We start from the raw sequence: 25,832 nt of genomic DNA, 5'->3' as shown, positions 1-25,832 counted from the left end.
ATCACACCACAAAAAAAAAAAACAAAAAAAAGGCTGGTGAAGTGGCTCAAGAGGCCTGGAGCTCAAACTCCAGTACCACCACCAAAAAAAAAAAAACCTCACGCCTATAATCCTAGCTGCTTAGGAGGCAGAGATGAGGAGGATCAATGTTCAAAGACAACACTGGCAAATACTTCTTGAGACCCTATCTCAAAAAACCCTTCGTAAAAATAGGGCTGGTGGAGTGGCTTAAGCTGAAGGCTCTGAGTTCAAGCCCCAGTACCGAAGGGGGAAAAAAAAACTAGAGGATTAGGGAAATAGAAAAGAATTGAGAAAGAGTTATCACTGTGAAAAGGAGTTCCTAAGAATCTATGACAGATGTGACTTAACTTCTACAAAGGGGCAAATATACATGTCATATCATACTACATACCACATTTTCTAAGACTGTCTATTTTTGTGCAGTGCTGAGGATGGAACCTAGAGTCTCCTGCACGTTAGGCAAACAGTTTACCACTGAACTACATCCCCAGCCCAATATTACATTTTAAATTTGTCGAACTTTGGCTTATATATGTTGCTTAGCCTTTAATTACTTTGTTTGTTTTGAGATGGAGTCCCCTTATGTTGCCCAGGCTAGTCTCAACTTCCTAGCCTCACTGGAAGAGTGGCTCAAGCTGCCCAGTAAGCACGAACTCCTCAGTTCAGACCTGGTACTGCTCCCCTCCCCCCAGCCCAAACAAGAAAAAGCTTATGAGATATATCCAGCTCCTGCCTTCAAGTGGTCCTCCCACCTCAACCTTCCCTGTGCTGGGACTACAGGCCAGCTATGTGATTTAGTTCTTTTCTTGGTAATTCATAAAGCAGGTTTTTCTTCTAATTATATTCATTGTTCCCTCCAAATTAACATATTAGTTTTTCTCAAATTGTCAATAACTTCCCACCTCTTCATATTCTTTCACAAGAACTTAAGATGATAATTGTAATCATGGTAGGTTTTTCTTAATAAGCTTCTCTGTTTGTGTGTGTGTGTGTGTGTGTGTGTGTGTGTGTGTGTACTGGGGTTTGAACTCAGGACTTTCACCTTAAGCACAATTTTTTGTTTTTTTTTTTTTCCTTTTTTTTTTCCGGTGCTGGGGACCGAACTCAGGGCCTTACACTTGCCAGGCAAGCGCTCTTCCACTGAGCTAAATCTCCAACCCCAAGCCCAATTTTTTGTGATCAGGTTTTTCTAGATAAGGTCTTGTGAACTGTTTGGCCAGGCTGTCTTCAAACTGCAATCCGTCTGATCTCTGCTTCCTGAGTAGCTAGGGTTACAGATGTGAGCCACCAGTACCTAGCAATATGCTTCTCTTAAGGATTGGATCAGTTTATGCCATTCATCATATAAATCAAGCAAAAAAGTTCCACCTATGCTTCTTAAAACACTAAATGGTATAATTTTATTTACTTTTTTTATGAGATGGGGGTCTTGAGAACAATCTGCCAGGGTTGGCCTCAAATCAAGATCTTCCCAATTTCAGCCTCCCAAACAGGATTCAGCCAGCTCCCACCTAATATGAAATTTTAAAGAGTATTTTGCCACCATTATTCCAAATGTTTTCAGCCCTCCAATTTCCCATATAAAATCGTGTCTTTATGACCAGATTGCATTCCCCTCTCACTACCACCAAGGGATCCAAGCCCACCACAGAGCTAAAAAGTAAGCAATTGACCAATTTACTAAGGTTGATTTCCCAAATCAAACATAGTTTCTAGAATCTTTTGGAAGGCTAGGATGTGGTTCAATCGTAAGAATGCTTGCTTAGCAACCTCAAGGTCCTGAGTTCAACCCCAGTACTGAAAAAAAAATTTTTTGTCTTGGAGATCATAAAGGAAATTAACATTTGCTAAGGATCTACTAAACACTGAACCACAGCATCTCACTGATCCTCTTCCATGAAAGAGTGCTAAATTGCCCACAATCCTAGGAATAGATCCTATGAAAGCAGGACTAGATCTTAGTTTTGGTTAAATCTAAAAGCTTTTTTGTTTTGTTTTGTTTGCAGTACTGGGACTTGAACTCCGGGTCTGCATCTTGAGCCACTTCACTAGCCCTATTTTTGTTAAGGGTTTTTCAAGATAGGGTCTTGAAGAACTATTTCCCCAGGCTGGCTTCCAACCACAATCCTCCTGATCTTTGCCTCCTGAGTAACTAGAATTACAGGCGTGAGCCACCAATGCTGGGTTCTAAAAGCATTTTCTCATGGAAAAAAGTTGTTCAGATCTATTACCATACTCTCAAGCCTCAGGTTCCATCTAGGTTATAAACAGGTTTGTAATCCAATCAGTTTAGCCAATGTGGTGTTGGAGCTGACGGGTGTATAGAATAAGCTAGGTATCTGAGTTTGGCACACTCCCAAACCGCAGAAGGGAGCAAGTATAGTTCATGCCCCGTAAAATTGCACGCTTGGATTGGCACAGCCTCAGCTGCAGAAGTGGGCAAGATGCAGTACAGCTGTTTTTCCTAAGATGTTTATGTTCAGAGAAGCTGTCACAGGTTTCTCCTGTTCCCGAGGATTACAATGTCACATGCCCTTCCCCAAGAAATGCCTCTCTGCCTCCAGTTGCTATGGTACATAACAAACTCACTGGAGGTGGAAGGGGCTGGTGTGTCTCCATCAGAGCACACAAGACTACCTAGCCCCAGCTTTTTGTGCATGTTAGATCTTCTGTCTGTCTGTCTTTTCTGGCATCTCCCGTCCCCCCCCCCCCCCCCCCCCCCCCCCCCGTTACTTTCTAGGACAAGCTCCTGCTGGACACGAGAAGACAGGATACCAAATTGGAGGCCAGCCTGAGCTACACAGTGAGACCCATCTCAAAGAAAAAAAGGAAGGGGCAGAGAAAGGAGGAAAGATCAACTATGCTCACTATAGTGAGCAGTAAGACTGCCTGCCTAGCAAGAGTGAGGCCCTGAGTTCAAACTCCACTGCTGCCAAAAAAAAATCTTTTCTTTGCATACTTCTTTCAGAGATCTTTATTGTAAATGTATCCAAACACCTGGAACATATTTAAGGCTCAATATTTTTTGAATGAATGCTCTTTACTCCTATGGAAGCAAAAACCACAGCTATTTTGTTCTAGGCTTTACCTTCAGGGCCTAACTTACTACTGAGAGTCAAAACTTTAACACGTGGTTTGAATTAAAGATGGTCTTGAATTGTATACAGTTGTTCTGCTAATGTTTAGTGCAAGGAGGATGCGTGGCTGAGATTATTCATTAAGTTTGTATGTGTTTTGTGGTGCTGGAGATAGAACCCAGATCCTTGTGCATGCTAGGCAAGGGCTCTACCACTGAGCTACATCCCAGCTCCCTCTCCTCATTCCCCTCTTTTCTTCCCTTCCTTCCTTCTTTCCCTTTCCTTATTCCCTCCGCTCCCTCATTCCCTTCCTTCCCTCCCACTCCTCCCTCTTTCCTTTTGTTTTTTTTTTCCATTTCGAGAGGTGCTGGGGATGTTATGCTGGGCCTCGGGCATGCTATGCTCTATCTCAGGGAGTGTTTTTTGCGCTGCAACTTGTCCATGTTTCTCTGGCAGAAAACCAGTTCCCACGTTGGCAGTGCAGGGGAAGCAGAGCCAGAAGCTGGGAGACTCACACAGCACTAAACCAACCAGCTCCATCCAGGCCCCGGGGAGAGGCCGTCAACCCGCCCGCCTCACCATTGGTTTTTTCCTTTGACTACAGCCTTCCTCGGGGTCTGACCTGCAGCTGGGACCTCGAGGCAGCTTTACTATCTTATTAGTAATAGCTAGAGCAAGTAAAGCGTTTCACACCGCGTCCACAATTGCTTGCTGTTAGGCCAAAGTCGGTTCCGTCCTTTGCCTGCTCGGCTCACTTTAATCAAAGGGGCGTGCGCGCCCCCTCTCAGGGCATGCGCAACACCATAATGGCCGCGCCCTTTCCTAATTAAAGCACTTGAGTTAGGTGGACAGAGAAAATAAATTCGCTTCCATCGTGCGTGATTATGTTAAGTTAAAACAATATAAGGTGCGTCACAACACAGGTTAAAAGCGCCGCAAAGCTCCGTACTCCCCCAGGCACATCCTCAGCGAGAGAGCTCACGTCTGGGAAGAGCAAGGACTCTCAATCCCGCCCTGGCTCTGCGCTAGAAGTGGAGCCAACCACTCGCATCTAGCTTGGGGAGGAATCTGACCACCTGCCCAAATTTTCATTGCCAAGAGGCACAAAGGCTGGAAGCTTCATACCCCTTCCGGTCGCTGAGTGGTTGAGACCGAAAAGCATCACCTATCACCATTGGCTGAGCCCTGCCGTCAGTCTTTCGCGTCTCGCGGCGCGGTACAGGACGGCGCGGCCTGTAGAGCAGTCTCGAAGCCTGCTTGCAGGGAGAAGATGGCGGTCGCCGTAAGAACTTTGCAGGAACAGCTAGAAAAAGCCAAAGAGAGCCTAAAAAACGTAGATGAGAATATTCGCAAGCTCACCGGACGAGACCCGAATGACGTGAGGTGAGGGTGAACGGGAACTGCAAGCTTGCAGAGGTGGCAGGGTGGTTGGGGACGGGGAGGGCGGCCGGCGCTGACGAGACTGGAACATCGAGGCCTGTTCCCCGGCAGCGGGAGAACCCGGTCCTCGGTGAGGTGGGCGGCGTAGGGTGCAGGGAGGACTGCCGAGGGTCGGGCAACGAGACCTGGCTGCTTGGCGGTGAGAGGCCCGGGCCACCCGTTCCCGCCCTCGGCGCTGCAGGCCCGGAACTGCAGCACAAAGCCCGTTCCCGGCGCTGGGGGCGCGGGGGCCTCCGAGGACGCCGCCATCCGCCCGTACGGCGAGGCGGGCCTCAGCCGGGCTTCCTTGGAGGGAAGCGCAACTTGAGACAAACGGGTCCAGTGAAACGTCGTTTCCTGCCCGTTTCAAACACGTGGGTTGGAAACCGTCGTTTTGGATCCGTACCTTTAGGGTGTGTCTGAGTTTTGTAATGACTGCTGACTCTTTTGCAGACCCATCCAAGCCAGACTGCTGGCCCTTTCTGGTCCTGGTGGAGGTAGAGGACGTGGTAGTTTATTGCTGAGGTAAGATGTCCCGAGGGTTTCATCCCGTGACACTGTTGGCACTTAAACTTAGTCCAATGTCTTTGATTACGGTCAGGTTCATGGGACTGCTTCTGTAAGCCATTCTTAAAATTTTCCTAAAAATATAGTGCAGAACTAGACGTGGAGGAATATATTGATTGTACCAGTTTTGTGTCAGCTTTATCGTAGTTTTAAAAATGCTATTTTAGCTTTTTGATGGCTGGGAGAATGTATGTCCGCGGTACAGTGCTTGACTAGTATGCACAAGGCCTTGGGTCAATCCCCAGCACCACCAAAACAAAAGTTCAACTAAATTCTCTTCTAAATGGAATTGCCAATTTAGCTTATAATTCGTAATATGTTGAACATTTTTAATTGCAGGCGTGGATTCTCAGATAGTGGAGGAGGACCCCCAGCCAAACAGAGAGACCTTGAAGGGGCAGTCAATAGGTATGTTTTAAAGATTCTTAAATCCAGTGCCACTGACTCACCTGTAATCCCAGCTACTGGAGAGACACAGATCAGGAGGAACTTGGTTCAAAGCCAGCCAGGGGAAAAAATGAGATGGTAACTCAAAAATAGCCAGCACGAAAAAGGGCTGGCACAGAGTCAAGTGGTAGAGTATCTGCTTAACAAGTGTGAGACCCTAGGATCCAACGTCGGTACTGCCAAAAAAAATTCTTAAAAGTGTCTTTACCTGCTTTATTTTCTGAGGTGGTACAGAAATCCAAATATTTAATAAGTATTGTTGGACTGAACTATTAGAATTTAGCAGGATGCTGCTTCCCTCTGGGGTCCATTGGTATTTGACTGAACTACAACCAAGTATCCCTCAAAACTCAGTTTTTTACTCATTAAAATTTATGAAAGTAAGGGTCATGGAAAGAATCCTGGGAGAATTGACAAGTATTATGGTACTACAGGACAGCAATTTGAGTTGGTTGGTTGGTGCTGTATTTTATCCTTTTCACTGCCAGAGGAAAGGATAAAATGGGATGGAGATTGGTAGAATCAGATGTCCTAGAATAAGTAGGCATTTGCCCTTGGTAGCACTTAACTGACATTTCACAGTGGTCATTTAAGTTGTTTTTCCTCCAATAGGCTGGGCGGGGAGCGTCGGACAAGAAGAGAATCACGCCAAGAAAGTGACCCAGAGGATGATGATGTTAAAAAGGTATTGAGATTAAAGGAACTTAGTAGAGGATGAATATAGTACTTACTACTTTTAAAAGCATGTTATCCACACACTAGTTAAGTTACTGAGGTTTTCTTTCTCTTGCAGCCAGCACTGCAGTCTTCAGTTGTAGCTACCTCCAAAGAACGTACACGTAGAGACCTTATCCAGGATCAAAATATGGATGAAAAGGGAAAGCAAAGGTATCTGTAGGACCTTTCCAGTGGGAAAAATCTGTCAAATAGTGCAATTTTAAGAAAAATTAGAGTTGTCCTAAGAGTCTCTTAGGAAGTGGCAGATTTAGTGAAGTGGACCCTATTGAAATTGATTTTTCTTTTTTGCTGTTTTTTTAGGAACCGACGAATATTTGGCTTGTTGATGGGCACTCTTCAAAAATTTAAACAAGAATCCACTGTTGCTACTGAAAGGGTACCTCTTTTTGTTTTGTTTCTGTTTTGCTTTAGGTTATCAGAGTAGGGTACTAATTTTTTTTTTTTTAATAAAGAGCTCAAAAACTTTTGAGACAGGAATGCAACTGTATAGCCAAGGCTGGCCTCAAACTCTGATCATCTTTCTGCCTAACGAGGATAATAGGTGGGCAGTAGCACATGAAGCTTAACAGCTCTTTAAAGACTTAATTGTAAACCTAAATTAAAACCAAGCAAAAACCTCCAGAAACCATTGTATTTTCAACTTCAGGTTTTGTATATTGTGGGAGCTTCCCTTTATGTTACAGAGAGCCCTGGTCTGTAAAATCTTGAGAACCTAGGTTCTGGTGTAAGCTCTTTAACAGTGTTATTGTTTGCAAGTTAATTTATTTAGGCCTCAGATTGATTTCTTTCGAACAAGGGAATTTGGCTTTCCAGCTAACTCAATTTTAATTAAGACTTAATTTACGCATTCAAAGGAAATGCCACTATAGAAACAAAAGCACAAATGTTCCCTGCTCTCCATAGTTTATTTAAGTGTCATCTTTCTATAAATCTTCTCTCTGGTTGTAGCTCAAAATTGTATCTGTGGAGTTGAACTCCACCTTATCGGTTCTGGAGGAGAATAGTAGAAGAATAGTTAGTAGAAAGGGAAACATTAGTTCAGTTACAGAAGATTAGTAGGGTACTTTAGCTTTTACATGTTACCTTTGAATATAAAAAGCCTAAAAGTTGTGCTCGCTTCGGCAGCACATATACTAAAATTGGAACGATACAGAGAAGATTACCGTGGCCCCTGAGCAAGGATGACACGCAAATTTGTGAAGCGTTCCATATTTTTAAAAAAGCCTAAAAGTTGTCAAGCTTGGTGGTGCACACCTATAATCCTAGCATTAGGAAGCTGAGGCAAGAGAATTGAGAGGTCAAAGCCTGCCTGGTCTTCATACAGAGATCATGTCTCAAAAAAAGAAGAAAGCTTAAAAGCATCATAATGTTTGAAGAACAAGTTGATATTTTATTGAAGTAAGCAGAACGGAAAGTACAACTAGTTAATTAGCACTTTTGTCACATCACATTCTTCTGTCACCTCTAATTAAAAACAACTTTTTTTTTTTTTTTAAGGTTAGCTTTTATGAAGTAATGTTACTCAAAACTTTACAATGGAATAGGACAGTTATTTTAACTTTCTTTCTAATCTTGAAATTTAGATAATTTGTGTGGAAAAGCCTTGGTCCGTATTTCTTAAAAATTTGCAGTCTCAGGTGCTAAATGCCAAATTCATATTTATAGGCATACTGAATTGAAAGTGTGAAGCATACAGATAACTTTACGTAGTAAAATTGTAATGTTTCACATAATCAAGATACGTGAGGGGGTTGTTTTTTGTTGTAATTGAAGCCAAATATTTCTTGATTATTTTTTACCTATTATAATACGTAAATATAAAAGTGGATTACTTATTTTTAGCAAAAGAGGCGCCAGGAAATTGAACAAAAACTTGAAGTTCAGGCAGAAGAAGAGAGAAAGCAGGTTGAAAATGAGAGGAGAGAACTCTTTGAAGAGAGACGTGCTAAACAGACAGAATTGCGGCTTTTGGAACAAAAGGTTGAGCTTGCACAGCTGGTGAGTAGTGTTTTGGAATTCTGACTTTTTTTTTTTTTTCTTGGCGGCACTGGGGTTTGAACTCAGTCTCACCAATGCTAGGCAGGTGCTCTTACCGCTTGAGCCAGTTTTGGAATTGTAAGATTAGACATCTGGTATATTTATAGATTCACTGACCTTTTGCCTTTTCTTTAGCAAGAAGAATGGAATGAACACAATGCCAAAATAATTAAATATATAAGAACTAAGACAAAGCCCCATTTGTTCTACATTCCTGGAAGAATGTGTCCTGCTACTCAAAAACTAATAGAAGAGTCACAGAGAAAAATGAATGGTAAGTAAAAGAAGAGGTACAATGACATTCGCTTTTTCTTTTTTCTTTTTTTTTTTTTTTTTCCTTTCTCGGTACTGGGGATGGAACCCAGGACCTTGTGCATGGTAGGCAAACACTTAACCACTGAGCTACATCCCCGGCCCTTAAAGAAATTTTCTTAATGGGTAAGATAATAATACATCGACACATACTGTTTTGTTTCCTAAAATAATTGTGGTTTTTAATTTTTGTGGGGTTTTTTGTTTTTGTTTTTTTTTTTAAAGACATTCTGAGATGCTGCTGAGTGCAGGAGTATTTGTTTCATGATGGAGTTTAACTGAAATTCATGCACATTATGCATATGTGTTGAAGTATTTGTAAGGTTATTTTTGCTGGATAACCTTAGCCACAATATACTAAGCGAGACAAGAATGAATCTTGATAGTTCATAGAGGGTACATATAGGGAGGGATGCACACTGTTAAACAGTTTTAATTCTCATCTAGCATAAAGTTCAGTAGCAAAAGTTAGGCTTCTTTTTCATCAGATGTGGTCCGGTTTTGCTTGGTACTCATTTTTTTAGTATGTTTTCTGTGGGTTTTTGCTTAATGACAATTTGTGAACTGACATAAAATTGTGACTTTGAATTTTCTGAATTATAAGTTCTAAAATTTAAATTTTTGTTCAGCTTTATTTGAAGGCAGACGCATCGAATTTGCAGAACAAATAAATAAAATGGAGGCTAGGCCTAGAAGACAATCAATGAAGGAAAAAGAGCATCAGGTGGTGCGTAATGAAGAACAGAAGGCGGAACAAGAAGAGGGTAAGGTGGCTCAGCGAGAGGAAGAGTTGGAGGAGACAGGTAATCAGCACAATGATGTAGAAATAGAGGAAGCAGGAGAGGAAGAGGAAAAGGAAGTAGGTACAGTTCATAGTGATGCAGAGAAAGAACAGGAAGAGGAAGAACAAAAACAGGAAATGGAGGTTAAGATGGAAGAGGAAGCTGAGGCAAGGGAAAGTGAGAAGCAACAGGATAGTCAGCCTGAAGAAGTTATGGATGTGCTAGAGATGGTTGAGAATGTCAAAAATGTAATTGCTGAGCAGGAAGTAATGGAAACTAATCAGGTTGAGAGTATAGAGCCTTCAGAAAATGAAACTAGCAAAGAATTGGAGCCAGAGATGGAATTTGAGGTTGAGCCAGATAAAGAATGTAAATCCCTTTCTCCTGGAAAAGAGAATGTTAGTACTATAGAAGTGGAAAAGGAATCTGAAGAAAAAGAATCTGAGCCCCAGCCTGAGCCTGTGGCTCAGCCTCAGCCCCTGCCTCCACCCCAGTCTCAGTCCCAGCCCCTATCTCAGCCCCTGTCTCAGCCCCAACCAGTAGTCCAGCCCCAGCCTTTCTCTCAGCCTGAGACTTTGCCATTAGCTGTTTTACAGCCACCACTTCAGGTTATTCAGGAGCAAGGAAATGTAATACCTGAGCGGAAGGAGTTTCCTATAGAGTCTGTAAAACTCACTGAGGTGTCAGTAGTAGAGCCAGTTTTGGCAGTACATTCAGAAAGCAAAAGCAAAACCAAAACTAGGAGCAGAAGTAGAGGTCGAGCTAGAAATAAAACAAGCAAGAGTAGAAGTCGAAGCAGTAGCAGTAGTAGTTCTAGTAGCAGTTCAACCAGTAGCAGCAGTGGAAGCAGTTCCAGCAGTGGCAGCAGCAGTAGTCGAAGCAGTTCCAGTAGTAGCTCCAGTACAAGTGGTAGCAGCAGCAGAGACAGTAGTAGCAGCACTAGTAGTAGTAGTGAGAGCAGAAGTCGGAGTAGGGGCCGGGGACATAATAGAGATAGAAAGCACAGAAGGAGCATGGATCGGAAGCGAAGGGATACTTCAGGACTAGAAAGAAGTCACAAATCTTCGAAAGGTGGTAGTAGTAGAGATACAAAAGGATCAAAGGATAAGAACTCCCGGTCTGACAGAAAGAGGTCTATATCAGAGAGTAGTCGATCAGGCAAAAGATCTTCAAGAAGTGAAAGAGACCGAAAATCAGACAGGAAAGACAAAAGGCGTTAATGGAAGAAGCCAGGCTTTCTTAGCCTATTCTTTGCAGCAGAAGATTTCTTGATGAGTAAAAGGATTACCTTTCCTTGTAAGGAGGATGCTGCCTTAAGAATTGCATGTTGTAAAAATCTTTTTGGAAAATACAGACTGTTTGTTTACCAGACATTCTTGTACTTTTTGCATAATTTTGTAAGAGTTATTTATCAAAATTATGTGAGGTTCCATAAAATATGTAAAAACAATAATAATAAAAAAAGATTAACATCCCTTGTCATCTTTTTTAAATATCCTATACGCTTCAGTAAGAATCTGTATATTTTAATAGGTAAATCTTTAAATCTGTTCCCTACTAATTCTGTGTCATACGTTGCTTTTGTAGAAATAAATGTGCATTTCTTTCATTATTTTTGAGATGTCCTTGTTGACACTTGTATAATAAATATCTTGATACCATTTTCAGTTTTTATCACTAGATACTGAACATGATTAGAATGTTTTTGAAGGCTTCCTCACTTTTATTTACCTTAGACAATTGAGTTGTCAGGTCTTAGCAGCTTTGAGGGGGAATAGTTCTCTTTAAAACCATTTACTATTTTCAAATTTCTCTTGTTTAAGCATTTTCCTGTTTCTCTCTTAAACCATGTAGTTGGTAGATAACTTAAAGCAGTATGATTTGGTTGTCATTCTTTTGTCTTCATGGTTACCTGTGTGATGACAGCATATATGATCTGTTAAAATAACTGCTTTCTAGGGGAGGGAGGTAGAAGTGTCCTCTACATTTGGTTTTTGAATTTGTGGTCTTGTCTTAACTTTTGTGTTGGCTCTAACTGAAACATGCCAATATGTGTTTTCAAGAAGTTTTGTTTAAGGAAGTATTGTATGAAAGTTTACAAAATGAAGGAAGTTCGTCTAGACTTGAATATGTAAGCAAGATAACACACAAGTGTACCAAGTGATTATTAACTTTGTTGTTTTATAAATTTGTATGAACTCGGAGTATCTGTTGCCCATTATACATGTACAAATAAATGTGGCTTAGACTTGTGTGACTGCTCAAGATTAGTACTTGTATTAACTTTATTTGCATTATATGAGAGAGCACTTAAATTGCAAATGGCCTTTTGTTCGCAATTTTTTAACATTGTAGTTGTAGGCTTGACTTTCAGTATGCCTTTTGACAAGTAAATGGTTTTGTTGAAAATGTGAACAAGCATTTCCAGTTAGTTTTTGTGTCTGTACAACTCGTATATGTGTGAGCAAATGTTATAAGAACTCTTTAAAGATTAATCTTTTTTTGGCATAATAAAACAGTAAATGAACAAGTGCAAACTGCAGAGCCACCTACATGCCTGAGCCAGTTGTTTCCACCAAGAGTAGCTTCAACTACAACTTGTAGTTCTCTTAGAACTTGTGCCTTGATAGAACAGGTTGGTAAACAATGATTTTAAGAGGCGGCCATAAATTTAACCTGGTTGAAGGAAAAACCAAGTTGATGACTTTTGTATGCATAAGAAAGATCCTTTATATAGGAGTGGAAGGCCCTGGGTTCAGTCCCTAGCATTATACACACAAAACTTTGTACAAATGAAGTTTTGTTCATCTTTTTCCTTTTTGATACTGGGGATTAAATCTAGAGCCTTACACATGCTTAGCACAAACTCTACCACTGAGCTATATCTCCCGGCCCCCAACCATCTTTTACCTGGGAAACTTGGACAATTTTAGTATTGCTTGTTGGAAAAGTAATCATTTTGGCTTTGAGCTCAGTTGTTGCAGTTGGTAATGGGGATATAATGCATGGGGGAAAGGAGTAGTTTAATCAAGTTCTAACTACATAGAATTTTAAGTTTAATTTTTACTAACGTTTAAATGTTACTTGTTTTTAAAAAAGGGCTTATTTTAGTATGGCAGGATAAAGTAGGGGAGGAAGAATATTTCCTGCTCTATGCAGGAAATGGGAGAAAAGACTCAAATGTTACTCATTTTTTAATTGGAAGGTTTAATTTTTATGTTTCGATGCTTCCAATTAATGCTTTATCCTTAGAAATGAAACTTTGTGGAACTTATTCAAAGAACCATGACATTGTTTACTTTCAAAGACAAATTAGTTAAAATACAAAAATGGTAGTTTTCCAGGGGAAAAAGGCAAGCAAGAGGCTTGTTAGATATTAGAAGTTAGTGTTTATAGAAAATCTAGGAGCCAGAGCAGGATAGGGATATTTATTAAGGACTGAAAAGAGTTTTGAGCTCTTAATAATTAGCAAAGATATTATTTGCTAAGATTCCAAGGTTTGGGTGACACAAATTTTCAAAAAGCTGTGTTTCTAATCTAAGGTCCTACATTGTAAAAAAAACTCTTGGTTAACTATTCATATGATTGTTTGGGTAATTGGGCTAAATAAAACCTACTGAAGCAATGCCCTGACAAAATTAAAAGGAAAGGCCCACTGGTGACATGGGCCAGTGCTATTAGGGTACATCAGTGAGATGTTTTGAAGCTAGAGTACTTAATCGTGAGATTTCTTTAAGGGTTCTGATTTTTTTTTTTTTTAATGAACTCAATAAATTTTCTGTTTTTCCCTTTTTGAGAATGTCATTAAAGCACTCGGTCCAGAGAACATTAGTTATCTACATAGTTGGCATTTCTCTCCACAAACAAAAGTGAGGGAGACTACAATTTTGTAAAGATTAACCTGAAGTATCTAAGAATGTTTTTTTTACCTCACCTAACAATCTTACCTAAAGGTGGCTACAACTGCTTCCCATTGCTATTTGACTACCCTACTTAAATTTGCAGCAGCTGTCAACTTGCCCTCACTTCTTCCTGTTTTTTTTTTTTTCTTCTTCTTTCCTTAATAACTCAGGGCCTCACACTTGCTAAAGCAGGTATTCTACCATTTGAACCACTCTTCTAGCCCTTTTTTTGTGTGTGTGTTGGGTATTTTCAAACTATTTACCCAGGCTGGCTTTGAACCATGATCCTCCTAATCTCTGTCTCTCTTGAGTAGCTAGGATTACAGGAGTGAGCCATTGGTGCCCAGCCGCTTTTTTTGTATTTTGAGAAAAGGTCTTATAGCTCAGGCTGACCTCAAGTCCTCAGTGTCCCAAGTGCTAGTCCTGTGTGCCATTATGCCTGGCCTGTTTTATTTTCTTAATGTTTAGCACTATGTTATGTAGTCATAGTTCTGCTGATTGTCTTGCTTCCAAGTAGAACGTAAGCCCCATACAGTAGGAATTTTTCTCCCCCAGTCACCACCAGTTACTCTCTTTGAAATACCTGGAGTAGGACTTTGTGTGTAATAGGCATTCAGTATCACTATGAGTTATATGTCCTTAATTTGTCTTCCTAACTTTAGCCCTTGTTTCTCTGCCAGCACATCCAAATGTTTTTAAAACAATTAGTTACCTCTTGTGTCTTCATTTTATTCTAAATTATGGGGACAGAAGTCATGACATTTTTGTAAATGTCTCATGACTAGAGTACTGTGTTAAACAAGCATAGAGAAGTAGACCTGACAGTAGAGGAAGCAATCATCAGGGGCTCTGTCGAATTAGTAGGCCTTTTAGGGGATTTACATAGAACCCACCTTATTTTAGGGCACCAGTGTTACCTTCTTTAAAAGTGTGTACACCTCTGCTGTGATGGATGGGAATAAAAGTTGTGTATTAGCCATGATCATATAAAATGAAGATAAAAATGGCTTTTGTTTCTCTACTAATTGAAGTATGTGAACTTCATTGCCTGTGATAAACATCAGACCCTCAGGCCACAACGCTCTCCTTTATTTTTTAAGACCTGCAATTTGTGAAAATCTGAATTCTACATCGAACAACAACTTGCCAAAAGTTTGCCGTTTTGTTTTTTTTTTTTTGGCGGTACTGGGGCTTGAACGCAGGACCTACACCTTGAGCTACTCCAGCCCTTTCCTGTGAAGTGTTTTTTCGAGACAGGGTCTCATTAACTATTGCCCAGGCTGGCTTTGAATGGAGAGCCTCCTGATCTCTGCCTCCGGAGTAGCTAGGATTTCAGGCAGGAGGCATCAGTGCCTGGACCAAAAGTTTGCATTTTGACTGCAGCCCATAACTTGACTAACAGGAATGGCCTTTCAGGAAATTCAGTATCATGTTGGCCTGCAGAGTCAAGTAGGGGGTGGGCCACAACATGCAAGTACCCTTCAAGTTAAAGTTTGTCTGAGATCCCTGAGTGTTGGGCCTCTGTTCTCAGTCCTGTGTATGTGCTGTTATGTCACAGAACAGTATGTTCAAGGTTGCCTACCTTTGTGTTAGAATACGTGTTCTCCTAGCTGGTGGCTCACTTCTGTCAGGAGGCAGAGATCTGGAGGATCGTGGTTAAAAACCAGCCCCAAGCAAATAGTTGAGAATGTATCTCGAAAAAACTCATCACAAAAAAGGGCTGGCAGAGTGGGTCATACAGTAAGAGTGCCTTTAGTTCAAACCTCAGTACCACAAAAAAAAAAAAAAAATGCTGTTCTCATGCAAATTGTGATACTTGGGTCACCAGTGAAAGCTTTGTGGATGAAGTGACCTAGAAAAGGAGGGGGAAAGCTATTCAGTATTTTTTGAGCGTGTGCTGTATGCCAGGCACTGTTATAGCCACAGAATTACAACAATGAGCAAAAAGTTCTGCTTATGAAGGGCTTAAATTCTGGGGTTGGAAGATGAATGAGTGGTAAATGCTATAGAGAAAGTCAGATGTTTGGGAACATGGGTGGGAAGGGTTTGCAGTCTTAAAATGGGATGGTCAGGTTGGCGGAATGGTTCAAGTGATAGAGTGCCTCTCTAGCAAGCATAAGAGCCTGAGTACAAACCTCAGTACCAAAAAAAAAAAAACGATGGTCAGAAAAAGCCACACAGCACTGACAATTTGAGGTGGGTAAGGGAGCAGCAAGACTTCAAGCCAAGGAAAAGGACACGGGCCCTGAGGCAGGACTGACCCTTAATTTAAGAACTAATAAAGAGCCCTGGCACAGTACAAGCTAGGGAGAAAAGTGACACAGCAATTCAGAGAGGTAATAGTCAATGAAAAATGGCTGAGGATTTTTCTACAACTGAAGAAACACAATAAGCCCTTAGGATAAGTAAAACCAAGTTTGGGCTCATAGTAAAACTTGAAAACCAAATGCAAATCTCAAATGTACCTTTTTTTTGGTGTTGGGGATTGAACCCAGGGCCTCCTGCATCTAAGTACATGCCACTGAGCCCCCTAAAATGTATTTTGTTTCTGAATATTCTGTTTGCAGAAGCTTTGTCTTTGTGATTTTTTCTCTTATTGATTATAATAGTTTATATATTTTGCAAATTAGTTCCTTGTTGAATATTTGTACCACAATGATTTCACACTTTGTAGTTTGGCTTTTCTCCTTTAAACTTTTTTTTTGGTTGGGGTGGGGGATGGAACTGGGAAGGGACTGGGGTTTGAACTTGGCTTCACTCTGGCAAAGCAAGTGCTCTACTGTTTCAGCCACACCTCCTGTCCATTTTTCTCTGGTTATTTTGGAGATAGGGTCTCTGGAACTATTTTTTCCTGGCTGACCTCAAACCACAATCCTCTAGATCTCAGCCTCCCAAGTAGCTAGGATTATAGGCATCAGCCTCTGGCACCTAGCTAATGATGTATTATTCTCAGGACAATTTCTAATTGAGGTGTTTATCAACTTTTTTATGGTTAGTACTTTGTCCTTTTTGAAAATGTCTCTCCTAGCACTGCAAATAACATGTTTCTCCCCATTTCAAGATCAAGAATATTGTCTTTTATCTTCTAGAAGCTTTATTACCTTGCTTTTGGCGTGTGACCTTGACTTTCCTGGAATTGATTTTTGTTTTGGTGTGAGTAAGTAGCAAAATTTCACTTCTCTTTTCCTTCTGAATATCAAAATGCTCAGCATCAATTATTGAAAAGTCTGTCCCTTCCATACTGCCCTGCAGTATCACCTTTCTCCTAATTCAAACATCTGTATAAACATGATTCTCTTCTAGGCTATATATTCCATTGATCTGTTATCCTATCCTTGAGTCAATATCATTCTATCTTAAAATGGTATCTTTTTTTCTGAGTGTGTGATACTGGGGTTTGAACTCAGGCCTCAAGCTTCCTAGGCAGGTGCTCTGCCACTTGAGCTACTCCACCAACTTTGATTACCCACAAAAAACATTGGTGAGGTTTTGTTTTGGACTGCTTTGAATCTGTATGTAAACTTGAGGACTAAACCCTATAAAATATTGACTTCCAATTCATTCTGATACAATATCAGAGGGCTGGGGTCATGCCTCAAGTGTCAGAGTTCTTAATTTAACAAGCACAAGACCCTGAGTTCAAACCCCAGAACTGGAAAAAAAAAAAAAATCAGAGTAATGGTTATTGTCTGTTTTGTATTTTATATAAATGGGTTTTTGTTTTGTTTTGTTTTTGTGTTACCAGGGTTTGAACTCACCCCTTGCTAGGCAAGCACTCTACCACTTGAGCCAGTCTACCAGCACTAAATGGGTTCTTTTATATGTTTTCAACATGAGGCTTAAGAAATTCATTTTGTTGCTGTAACTGATTCTTTTTTAGGGGGGATAGAGAGAAGGAAGCTATGTAGCCCAATCTGGCCTTGAACTTGTGATCCTGTCATTATCTACCTCTAAGTTGACAAAATTTAGCTTTGGTAGCAAATTTATTTTTTTTCCAAGTTGCTATTACTTGCTCCAGTATAATTTATTCAGTAACCTTTGCCTCCCTCCCTAATGTAAAATGTAAACATAGAGCAGATTACCATATGTTATTGGTGGATCTATTTAGGGAATCTATCCAACTGAGCATATTGAATTTAAGTTGTTTTATAGCAGGTTTTAATATTTTGTATGCTAAGTCCATTTTTAATTATGCTTTTCCAAATTTTCAAAATATACATGTATTTTAAATATTTAAAATAGAAAAAAAGTTGTACATATTTATGAAGTAAAGTGTGATATTTCTATACATATATACAGTGTGTAAATGATCAATTCAGGGTAGTTGATATATCCATTCCCTCAAACATTTATCATTTCTTTGTGTAGAGAACATTCAAAATCCTATCTACTAACTGCTTTGAAATATGCAATTAAGTGTTATCAACCATAGTTAACTCTACTGTGCTATAAAACATTGTTTATTGTTGCTCCTATCCAACGGCACCCCTGTACCCATTAACCATACTCCATCCTCTTCTTTCACCCACCTTTCCCAGCTTAGGTTATGATTTTTCAACTATCAATTTCTATGAGATCAATTTTTTTAGTTTCCATATATAAGTCTGTGCCCGACTTATTTTACTTAACATAATGTCCTCCAGTTCCATCCATCTTGCCATAAGTGACAGTATTACTTTCTTTTTTATGGCTGAATGATATGTGTCCCATATTTTATTTATTCATGTAGCCATCAGTAGAAGCCTAGGTTGATTTTTTTGTTGGTGTTTTTTGTTTAGTATTGGAGTTTGAACTCAAGGCCTATACCTTGAGCCATTCCACCAGCCCTTTTTTGTGATTTTTTTTTTTTCAAAATAGAGTTTGGAAAACTATTTGCCCTGGCTGGCTTTGAACCATGATTCTCCTGATCTCTGTCTCCTGAGTAGCTAGGATTACAGGGGTGAGCCCCCAGAACCCAGCTGATTCCATATCTTGGCTGTTGTGAATATAGTGCTGCAATAGATGTACAAATGCCAATGTTTGACACACTGATTTCATTTCTTTTGGATATATACCCAGGGATTGCTAGATCAAATGATAGCTCTATATCTAGTTTTTTATGTTTTTTTTTTTTTTTAGGAATCTCTATGCTAATTTCCATGTTTCCATAATAGCCGTACTACTTTACATTTCTACCTCAAGTATATGAGAGTTCCTCTTTCTCTGCATCCTCATCAGCATTTGTTACTTTTTTTCCTCTCTCTGGTACTTGGGTTTGAACTCAGGGTCTACAACCTTGAGCCTTTCCACCTTGAGCTAGAGTTTCATGAACTATTGCCCAAGCTGGCTTCAAACCATGATCCTCCTGATCTCTGCATTCTGATTAGCTAGGATTATAGGTGTGAGCCACTGGCACCCAACTTTTTTTTGTCTTTTTCCTCATAGCCATTCTAGCTGGGCAAGGTGGTGAAGGACTATAATCCCAGTACTCAGCAGATGGAGGCAGGAGGATTGTGAGTTCAAGGTCAACCTGGGCTAACATCTTGAGATCCTATCTCCAAATCTTAAACAAACAGTAGCCATTCTAACAGATAAGATGTTGTGGGGGCTGGTGGAATGGCTCAGGCAGTAAGAGTGCCTGCCTAGCAACCTTCAGGCTGTGAGTTCAAACCCCAGTGCAGCCAAAAAAAAGAAAATGAATAATATTGTGGTTTTATTTTGTATTTTCCTGGTGATTAATGATGTGAAGCATTTTTTCATATATATTTTGGCCATTTTTGTCGTTTTGTGGCACTAGGTATTGAATCCAGGGCCTTGTATACACTAGGCAACCACTCACCCTACCATTCCTATTTTTACCCTTTTTTTTTTTTTTTGTGGTGCTGGGGATTGAACCCCAGGGCCTTGAGCTTGTTAGACAAGGTGAGGGCCCTACCACTTGAGCTATGCTCCTGTCCTTCTTTTGTCTATTTTTAAATTAGATTCTTTTCTTCCTTTTCTTTCCCTCCCTCCCTTTCTTCCTTTCCCTTCTTTTCAGGTTTTTGAGACAGGGTCTAGCTAGGTAGCCAAAGCTGGCCTCAAATATGGTACGTAACTCTGAACGCTGACTGTCCTTGAACTTTTTTGTTTTTTTTTTTTTGGTGGGACTGGTTTCAGTACTTACTTGCAAAGCAGGTGCTCTTCTGCTTGATTCACAGCTCTGGTTTCATTCTGTATATGAATATACAGTTTTCCCAGCATCATTTATTGAAGAGACTATCTTCCTTCCAATGTATATTCTTGGTGCCTTTGTCAAAAATTAGTTGGCTAGGGCTGGGGGACATGGCTCAAGTGGTAGAGTGCTTGCCTAGCAAGCATAAGGCCCTGAGTTCAAACTCCATAGCACCAAAAAAAAAAAAAAAAAAAATCAAATACATATATTTAAAATTGAGCCTTAACCTAAGCAGGTGCTCTAGCACTTGAACCATGCTTCTAGCCTATATATGTATATGTATGTGTGTATATACATATATATATTTATTTTTACTGTTTTTAAATTCACATACATTAATGGTTCAAGAAGATTTCATTGCGCTAATTCCATAGATGCCTACAGTGTACTTTGAACAAGTTCTCCCCCTCCATTTTATTCCCTCTCTCCCTACACAGTTTTTAAAGCAGAGTTTTGAGGGTTTCATTATGCTATCTTCAGGTATACATGTCCCTATATATAATGTACTTCAATCCTCTTCACCCCTAGGTAACCTCTCCTTTTCCCCTTCCCACCTCCCTCTGACTGCCCCCCTAGACATCCCCTTTTACACTCAAATCCCATTATTGTTATTATCATTATCATTTTAGGTCTAGATTCTACAAATGAGTAAAAGCATGCAATATTTGGCTTTTTGAGCTTGCATTATTTCATTCAACGTGGTGATCTCCAGTTCCATTCACATTCCTGCAAATGACAATTGCTTTTTTCTTTCTTTTTTTTTTTTGGCAAGTCTAGGGTTTGAACTCAGAGAGCTTTATGCTTGCAAAGCAGGCACTCTTGACCCACACCTCCAGTTCATTTTGCTCTGGTTATTTTGGAGATGGAGTCTCAGCAGCTCAGGCCAGCCTCAAACCTCAATCCTTTATTCCTCTCGATTTCAAGCCTCCCAAGTAGCTAGGATTTCAGGTGTGAGCCACCAGTGCCTGGCAATTTCATTATTCTTTATGGTTGAATGGTACTCCATGGTGTACATATATCATATTTTCTTTATCCATTCATTGGTTCTTGGGCACTTAGGCTGATTCCATAGCTTGGCTGCTGTGAACAGTGCTGTTTGTAAGCATGGCTGTGCAGGTACCTCTTATTGTTGTTTTTGCTGGTGTATCTCTCTTGTATATTAATTTATACTCCTTTGGATATATTTATTTTTAACTCAAACTTTACAATCATTTCTCAAGTACTGAAAAGTTATAATTTTAGTTGCAATTGGATTGATTTTTGAAATCAATTTAGAAATAATCATTATATTTAGGATATCAGGTCTGTCTAAACAGAAACAAGTGTAACTCTCCATTTATCATCTATATTCCTTAGTAAAAATTTGATAGTTTTATTCATTCAGGTTCTGCATATTTTTTATTAAGTTTGTCATAGTTTGAGTATGTTTGCTATTACAAATAGAATTTCCCTTTCATTGTATTTCCATTTGTTGTTTGTATATAGACAGTTTGTTAATGTTTTTGCTGTTTGTTGGAAGCTCTGTTTTCCTTTTTTCTGCAGTATAGAGTCCTGTGACTGTTTTCTCAGCCATGGTTTTGTGGCTACTAGTTAAACCAAGTAAGACCATACACCAGAAAGGCATGAAAATTACTTTTTGTAGTTGGACCTGTAACAGGTTTAGCTGATTTGAATAAATCTGTGTTAGTCCATTCAGCTGATATTACAAAATATCATAAACAGGAAACTTATTTTAAAAAGAAATTTATTTCCTAGAATAAATTCTGCATTCTGGAGGCTTGGAAGTTCAAGAGCAAGATAAGGTTCAGTTTCTGGTGAGGGCCCACTTTCTCACAGCCCCTTCTCACCGTGTCTGCACATGGTGAGAGGGGCAAGGAGTTTCTCCTGGGCCTCTTTTTTTGTTTTTGTTTGTTTGGCAGCACTGCCGTTTGAACTGGGGCTCACACTTGCTAGGCAGGTGCTCTTATCACTTAAGCTTACCTGCCAGCCTTTTTTTGAGATTTTTTTTTTTTCTGAGTAGGGTCTTGCAAACCATTTGCCTGGGGCTGGCTTTGAAGTGGTTACTGTTGATCTCTGCCTCCTGAGTAGCTAGGATTACAGGCATGAGCTTCTGGATCCTGGCATGTTTTTCAGACAGGGTCTTGCCACATAACCTAGGCTGGCCTCAAAACTCTGGATTCCTTGCCTCAGCCTCCTGAGTGATGGGATTATAGGAGTGTGCCATCAAGCTCTGCATGGATCTCTCTTGTAAGAACACTAATCTTCCTAAGGACTCCATCTTCTAATATATCACCTTGGAAGTTAAGATTTCAGTACACAAAATTTAAGGGGATACAAATATTCAGCCCTTAGCAAAATCTTAATTCAGTTATATATATTTTTTCCTTTGAAACTATTACAAATAGGGCTCTATTTAATGTCACTCTGGCATCAGGACTCTTAACAATTCAGTTCAAGTTCATAACCTTAAAAAAACACCTGTAGCAACTGTATATATTGTTATGGGTAGTCATGTGAATGTGACAGGGATTAAGGAGATTAGATGTTAAAAAACAAACACCTTTAGTGCAAAAAGCTTCAAACATACAAAGTTAGGAGGAGTGTCATAGTTAACTTCCATGTACTGTCACTCAGCTTCAACAATGTTTTGTTTCTGTCGTCCTCCTCATATGCCTTACAACATGTGCCCCTTGGTGTCTGTCATTTGAGATGATCAAAAAGCTTTTTTTTGTTGTTATTTTTGGCAGTGCTGGGGTTTGAACTCAGGCCTACACATGTGCTCTACTGCTTGAGCCACTCTGCCAGCCAGTTTTTTGTGTTGGGTAGTTTTTTGTTTTTTTGGTTTTTTTTCTTTCTGTACTGTGGCTTGAACTCAAGTCCTACACCTGGAGCCACTCCACCAGCCCTTTATTGTGAAGGGTTTTTTTTGAGATAGGGCCTCAAGAACCGTTTTCTCAGGCTGGTCTCTTAACTGTGATCCTACTGATCTCTTCCTCCAGATATGTAGGATTACAGGCATGCCACTTGTGCTAGGCTCAAGAAGCTTTTTGATACTGAGTTTCCTTGGTGAGTGAGGTACTAGGCTCTTTTCACCATATCTATTTGATCAGGAGGAAATTCATATATGCCATGTAGGAATACAGACTGCTCCTTCCTTCCTTCCTCTTCCCCTTCTCCATTCCTTTCTTTTTCTACTCAGTAGCAGCAAGTCTGATCATTAAGTATTATGTTGGTTTTTGGGTTAGTTTTTGGATGGCAATTTGAATAGGTCCTGACTTAGTGTAAGAGTTAGTTTGAATGCTGCTTAGTCATATCAAGAGGTAGGAGTACAAGCTAAATGCCAGGGACTCCCATTCCTTATTCCTGCCCATAAGAAGGGCAGGAAGAAGAGATGATTGATACTACTGTGGACTCTTTGTGCCACCTTCCACTTCCATGAGGTAGATATTTACAGAAAACCTTGCAAAGAGGTTACTGGAGTCATAGATGTCAGTTTTATGAAAACAATATAAACATACTCAGTGCTATTTTTTTGTTTTGTTTTCTTGTTTTGTCATTGGGGATGAAACCTAGGGCCTCACACATACTAAGCATGGGCAGCACCACTGAGCTACAACCCCAGCCTTCAGTGCTGTTTTTGTTCTCATCTATGGGTTCTATTAGGAAAGTCATGGAAAAGAAGAAAGTTAATGCTTGCTGAAGCTTAAGTATGTTACACATACAAACTCAGGAAATGTAGAGATGCAGCTAAGACCATGAGTAATGGAGTACAGGGGAAGTTAGTCTATTGAGAAAGAATATAGTCAACTAAAGAAAGAAAAGTGAAACTGGAGGAAAAATGTTTGAGTTCCTGCAGAGACTTGTTGCTTGTTCACTTTGAGCTCTATTTCTTCTCCTTATATTAAATTATCCTTCTTGCTCAGATAGCTGGACTTAAGTTCTGTTACTTGCAACTAAGGAGTCCCAACTAATGACATTTTGTAGTTGGTCATCCTACCAAGTTGTCTTATTTAAAAAAATTCAATTGATTTTAATTTTTTTCCAGAAATATAATATCACTTTGAATTTTTTTTTGGTGGCACTGGAATTTGAACTCGGGGCCTCACCCATGCATGCTAAGCAGGTGCTCTTACCACTTGAGCCTCTTACCAACCCTCATATCGCCTTGAAATAGAAATAACTTTGTCTCTCCTTTTCCAATACTTACATATCTTACATAGCTAATTACATAGGCTAACTTTTTTTTCTTTTTGGTGGTGCTGGGTGTCACACTTTCTAAGCAGGTGCTCTACACTTCCACTTGAGCCACTCCACCAGCCAAGTTTTGTGTTGGGTATTTTCTTTTCGGTACTGGGGTTTGAACTCAGGGCCTACACCTTGAGCCACTCCACCAGCCCTTTTCTGTGATTGACTTTTTCAAGATAGAGTCACATTATTTGCCTGGGCTAGCCTCGAACTGATATCCTCTTGATCTCTGCCTCCTGAGTAGCTAGGATTACAGGTGCAAGTCAACGGCTCCTGACTCAAATTAACTTCTTTGTTTGATATCTATTTATTAGCTAAACAGCTAAGGAAACATCATTGTATCTGTCACAAATCTTTATATTAAGTTCTTTTCTTAGTATTTTCCTTGTTTTCATAGTTTTGAATATATTTAATTCCTGACTTACATTCTAAGTTGAAAAAAGAATGAAATTTAAGGGAGGTAGAAGATGGGGACGGGGGCAGGAGGGAGAAATGACCCAAACAATGTATGCATATGTGCACAAATGAATTTAAAAAAAAGAAAGAAATTTAGTACATAATAGAACAATAGTTAGATGAGAGTAGGGGTCACATTGGTTAAAAAAAAAATTGCCCCATTTGGTAAAGAAAGCTCAAGGAGCCTGGTGGACTTCACTCTCTGTAAGGAGGTCATGCAGGGATTCATGCTGGAATTTTGGGGTCTGAGAACTTCTACTGTTACAGGCAAAGCCATGTAGCCCTTATTCCTTAGCAAACTGGAAGATGGACTTTTCATCTCTCTTCCTGTTAACAGCAAATGGTGTCTCCAGAAGACCTTGGTTTTTGCATTCTGGCATGGAAGTATCCAAGCAGAACATGTGGGTGTAAGTGGGGTTTATTAAATGTTAGGGAAACGGAAATATAAAGGGGAGCATGGTGGGCACAGGTGGAGTCTGCTGGCACAGAGAGCGTGCTTTTCTTTTTCAGGTGCTTTTAAAACCTGTGCTAACCCATGGGAAGGGCAGACCCAGAAGATTCCACACCAATAAGCAATGAGTAGGGAGGGGCCAGGTGTGGGTGGTCTGGGCCATCCCTGGGCAATCTACATGATCCCCAAACTTCTACTTCTAGCCTGCCTCACTCCCACTTATAGTTGGGCAGAGTCATGTACTTATTTCTGGCCAATAGAATGTAAACAGGAGTAACTTAAAGCACTCAGGGCCTCATGTAGTGCCCCAAATCTCTTTTGTCATGGTGACCGGGGGTTAGCTCCTTCAAACTTAGTTCACATCTCACTGCAGTGTGTACAAAAAAATTAACTGTTATTGTATTAAGGCATTGAAATGTGTGTTACAACCTTAGCTATTGGTCTCCATGATAACTACACACTGTGGAAATAATGCTGTTTTCACTGCTGCTTAGTGTAACCTCTAAGTTTCTATAGTCTTTGCCTTAAAAGAAGTTTTGTGTCTTGTAACTGTGAGTGGATTTCCATAAGTCGAATCACCATCTGTCAGTGTGGCTATTTAGTAAACAGCATGTATAATGCAGCATGATCACTATTAGTTGTTTATCAGATTTATAGAAAATAATGGTTTCTCTCATAATCATAAGTCAACTCCTAATTCATAAGGTGATAAAACCCCTTTTCAGAAATCTAACTTTGTATACAACTGTGGACATTCCAGCTCATCTGTGGCAAGGTGACATTAGTCTGTTTACCTGTCATAGGGTAAGCAAGGTGAATGGGGCACTAGCACCATTGAGGACCCTGATACTATAACAGGATCAGTTTTCCCAGCTGCAGATATAATTTTTCTGCTCTTTGATAGTTTAAACAGCATGGGATATTAAGATTATGTTTATACCAATGTGATCAAAAATATCCCCAAGGACTGGGGACATGGCCCAAGTGGTAGAGTACATGCCTAGCAAGCACAAGGCCTTGAGTTCAAACATAGTACTGCCAAAAAAAAAAAAAAAATCCTAGAATTAAGTTTACAATCCAAGAGAACACTCTGCATTTATCTTGAAAAGTTCAAATTTATTCCTCATTTCCACTCCCTTTCTTATGTCAGCATTCTGTTTTTTAGAGATACAACTTAACTTTTAGAAG

The 25,832-nt window shown here is 40.0% G+C and overlaps 2 protein-coding genes and 1 non-coding gene across 4 annotated transcripts in view; 2 read left to right on the top strand and 1 right to left on the bottom strand.

Annotated features, from left to right (window-relative positions):
- Nucleotides 1-4,985, bottom strand: part of Trappc6b (trafficking protein particle complex subunit 6B) — a 28,016-nt gene extending 23,031 nt beyond the window's left edge. Inside the window, exon 1 of one of the 2 annotated variants that reach the window (XM_074068113.1) lies at nt 4,924-4,985. The gene's annotated coding sequence lies outside the window, so the exon portion shown is untranslated. The remainder of the gene's footprint in view (nt 1-4,923) is intronic. The other variant, XM_074068109.1, reaches the window with a different exon arrangement.
- Pnn (pinin, desmosome associated protein) lies at nt 4,291-11,652 on the top strand. Its single transcript, XM_020161420.2, has 9 exons — nt 4,291-4,481; nt 4,971-5,042; nt 5,424-5,492; nt 6,144-6,216; nt 6,325-6,419; nt 6,570-6,645; nt 8,112-8,267; nt 8,442-8,580; nt 9,248-11,652. Exons 1-9 carry the CDS (start codon nt 4,369-4,371, stop codon nt 10,618-10,620), a joined length of 2,166 nt encoding a protein of 721 aa, XP_020017009.1. The 5' UTR covers nt 4,291-4,368; the 3' UTR covers nt 10,621-11,652.
- Nucleotides 7,379-7,485, top strand: LOC141421984 (U6 spliceosomal RNA). Its single transcript, XR_012446653.1, has one exon. It is a non-coding gene; the product is annotated as a U6 spliceosomal RNA (small nuclear RNA).
- Nucleotides 11,653-25,832: the final 14,180 nt, after the last annotated feature.

Source organism: Castor canadensis, chromosome 3 (genome assembly GCF_047511655.1).
Source record: "Castor canadensis chromosome 3, mCasCan1.hap1v2, whole genome shotgun sequence".
NCBI classification, from domain to species: Eukaryota; Metazoa; Chordata; class Mammalia; order Rodentia; family Castoridae; genus Castor; species Castor canadensis.
The sequence above is the reverse complement of the archived record's forward strand: the minus strand, read 5'-3'. Positions and strand labels throughout refer to the sequence as shown.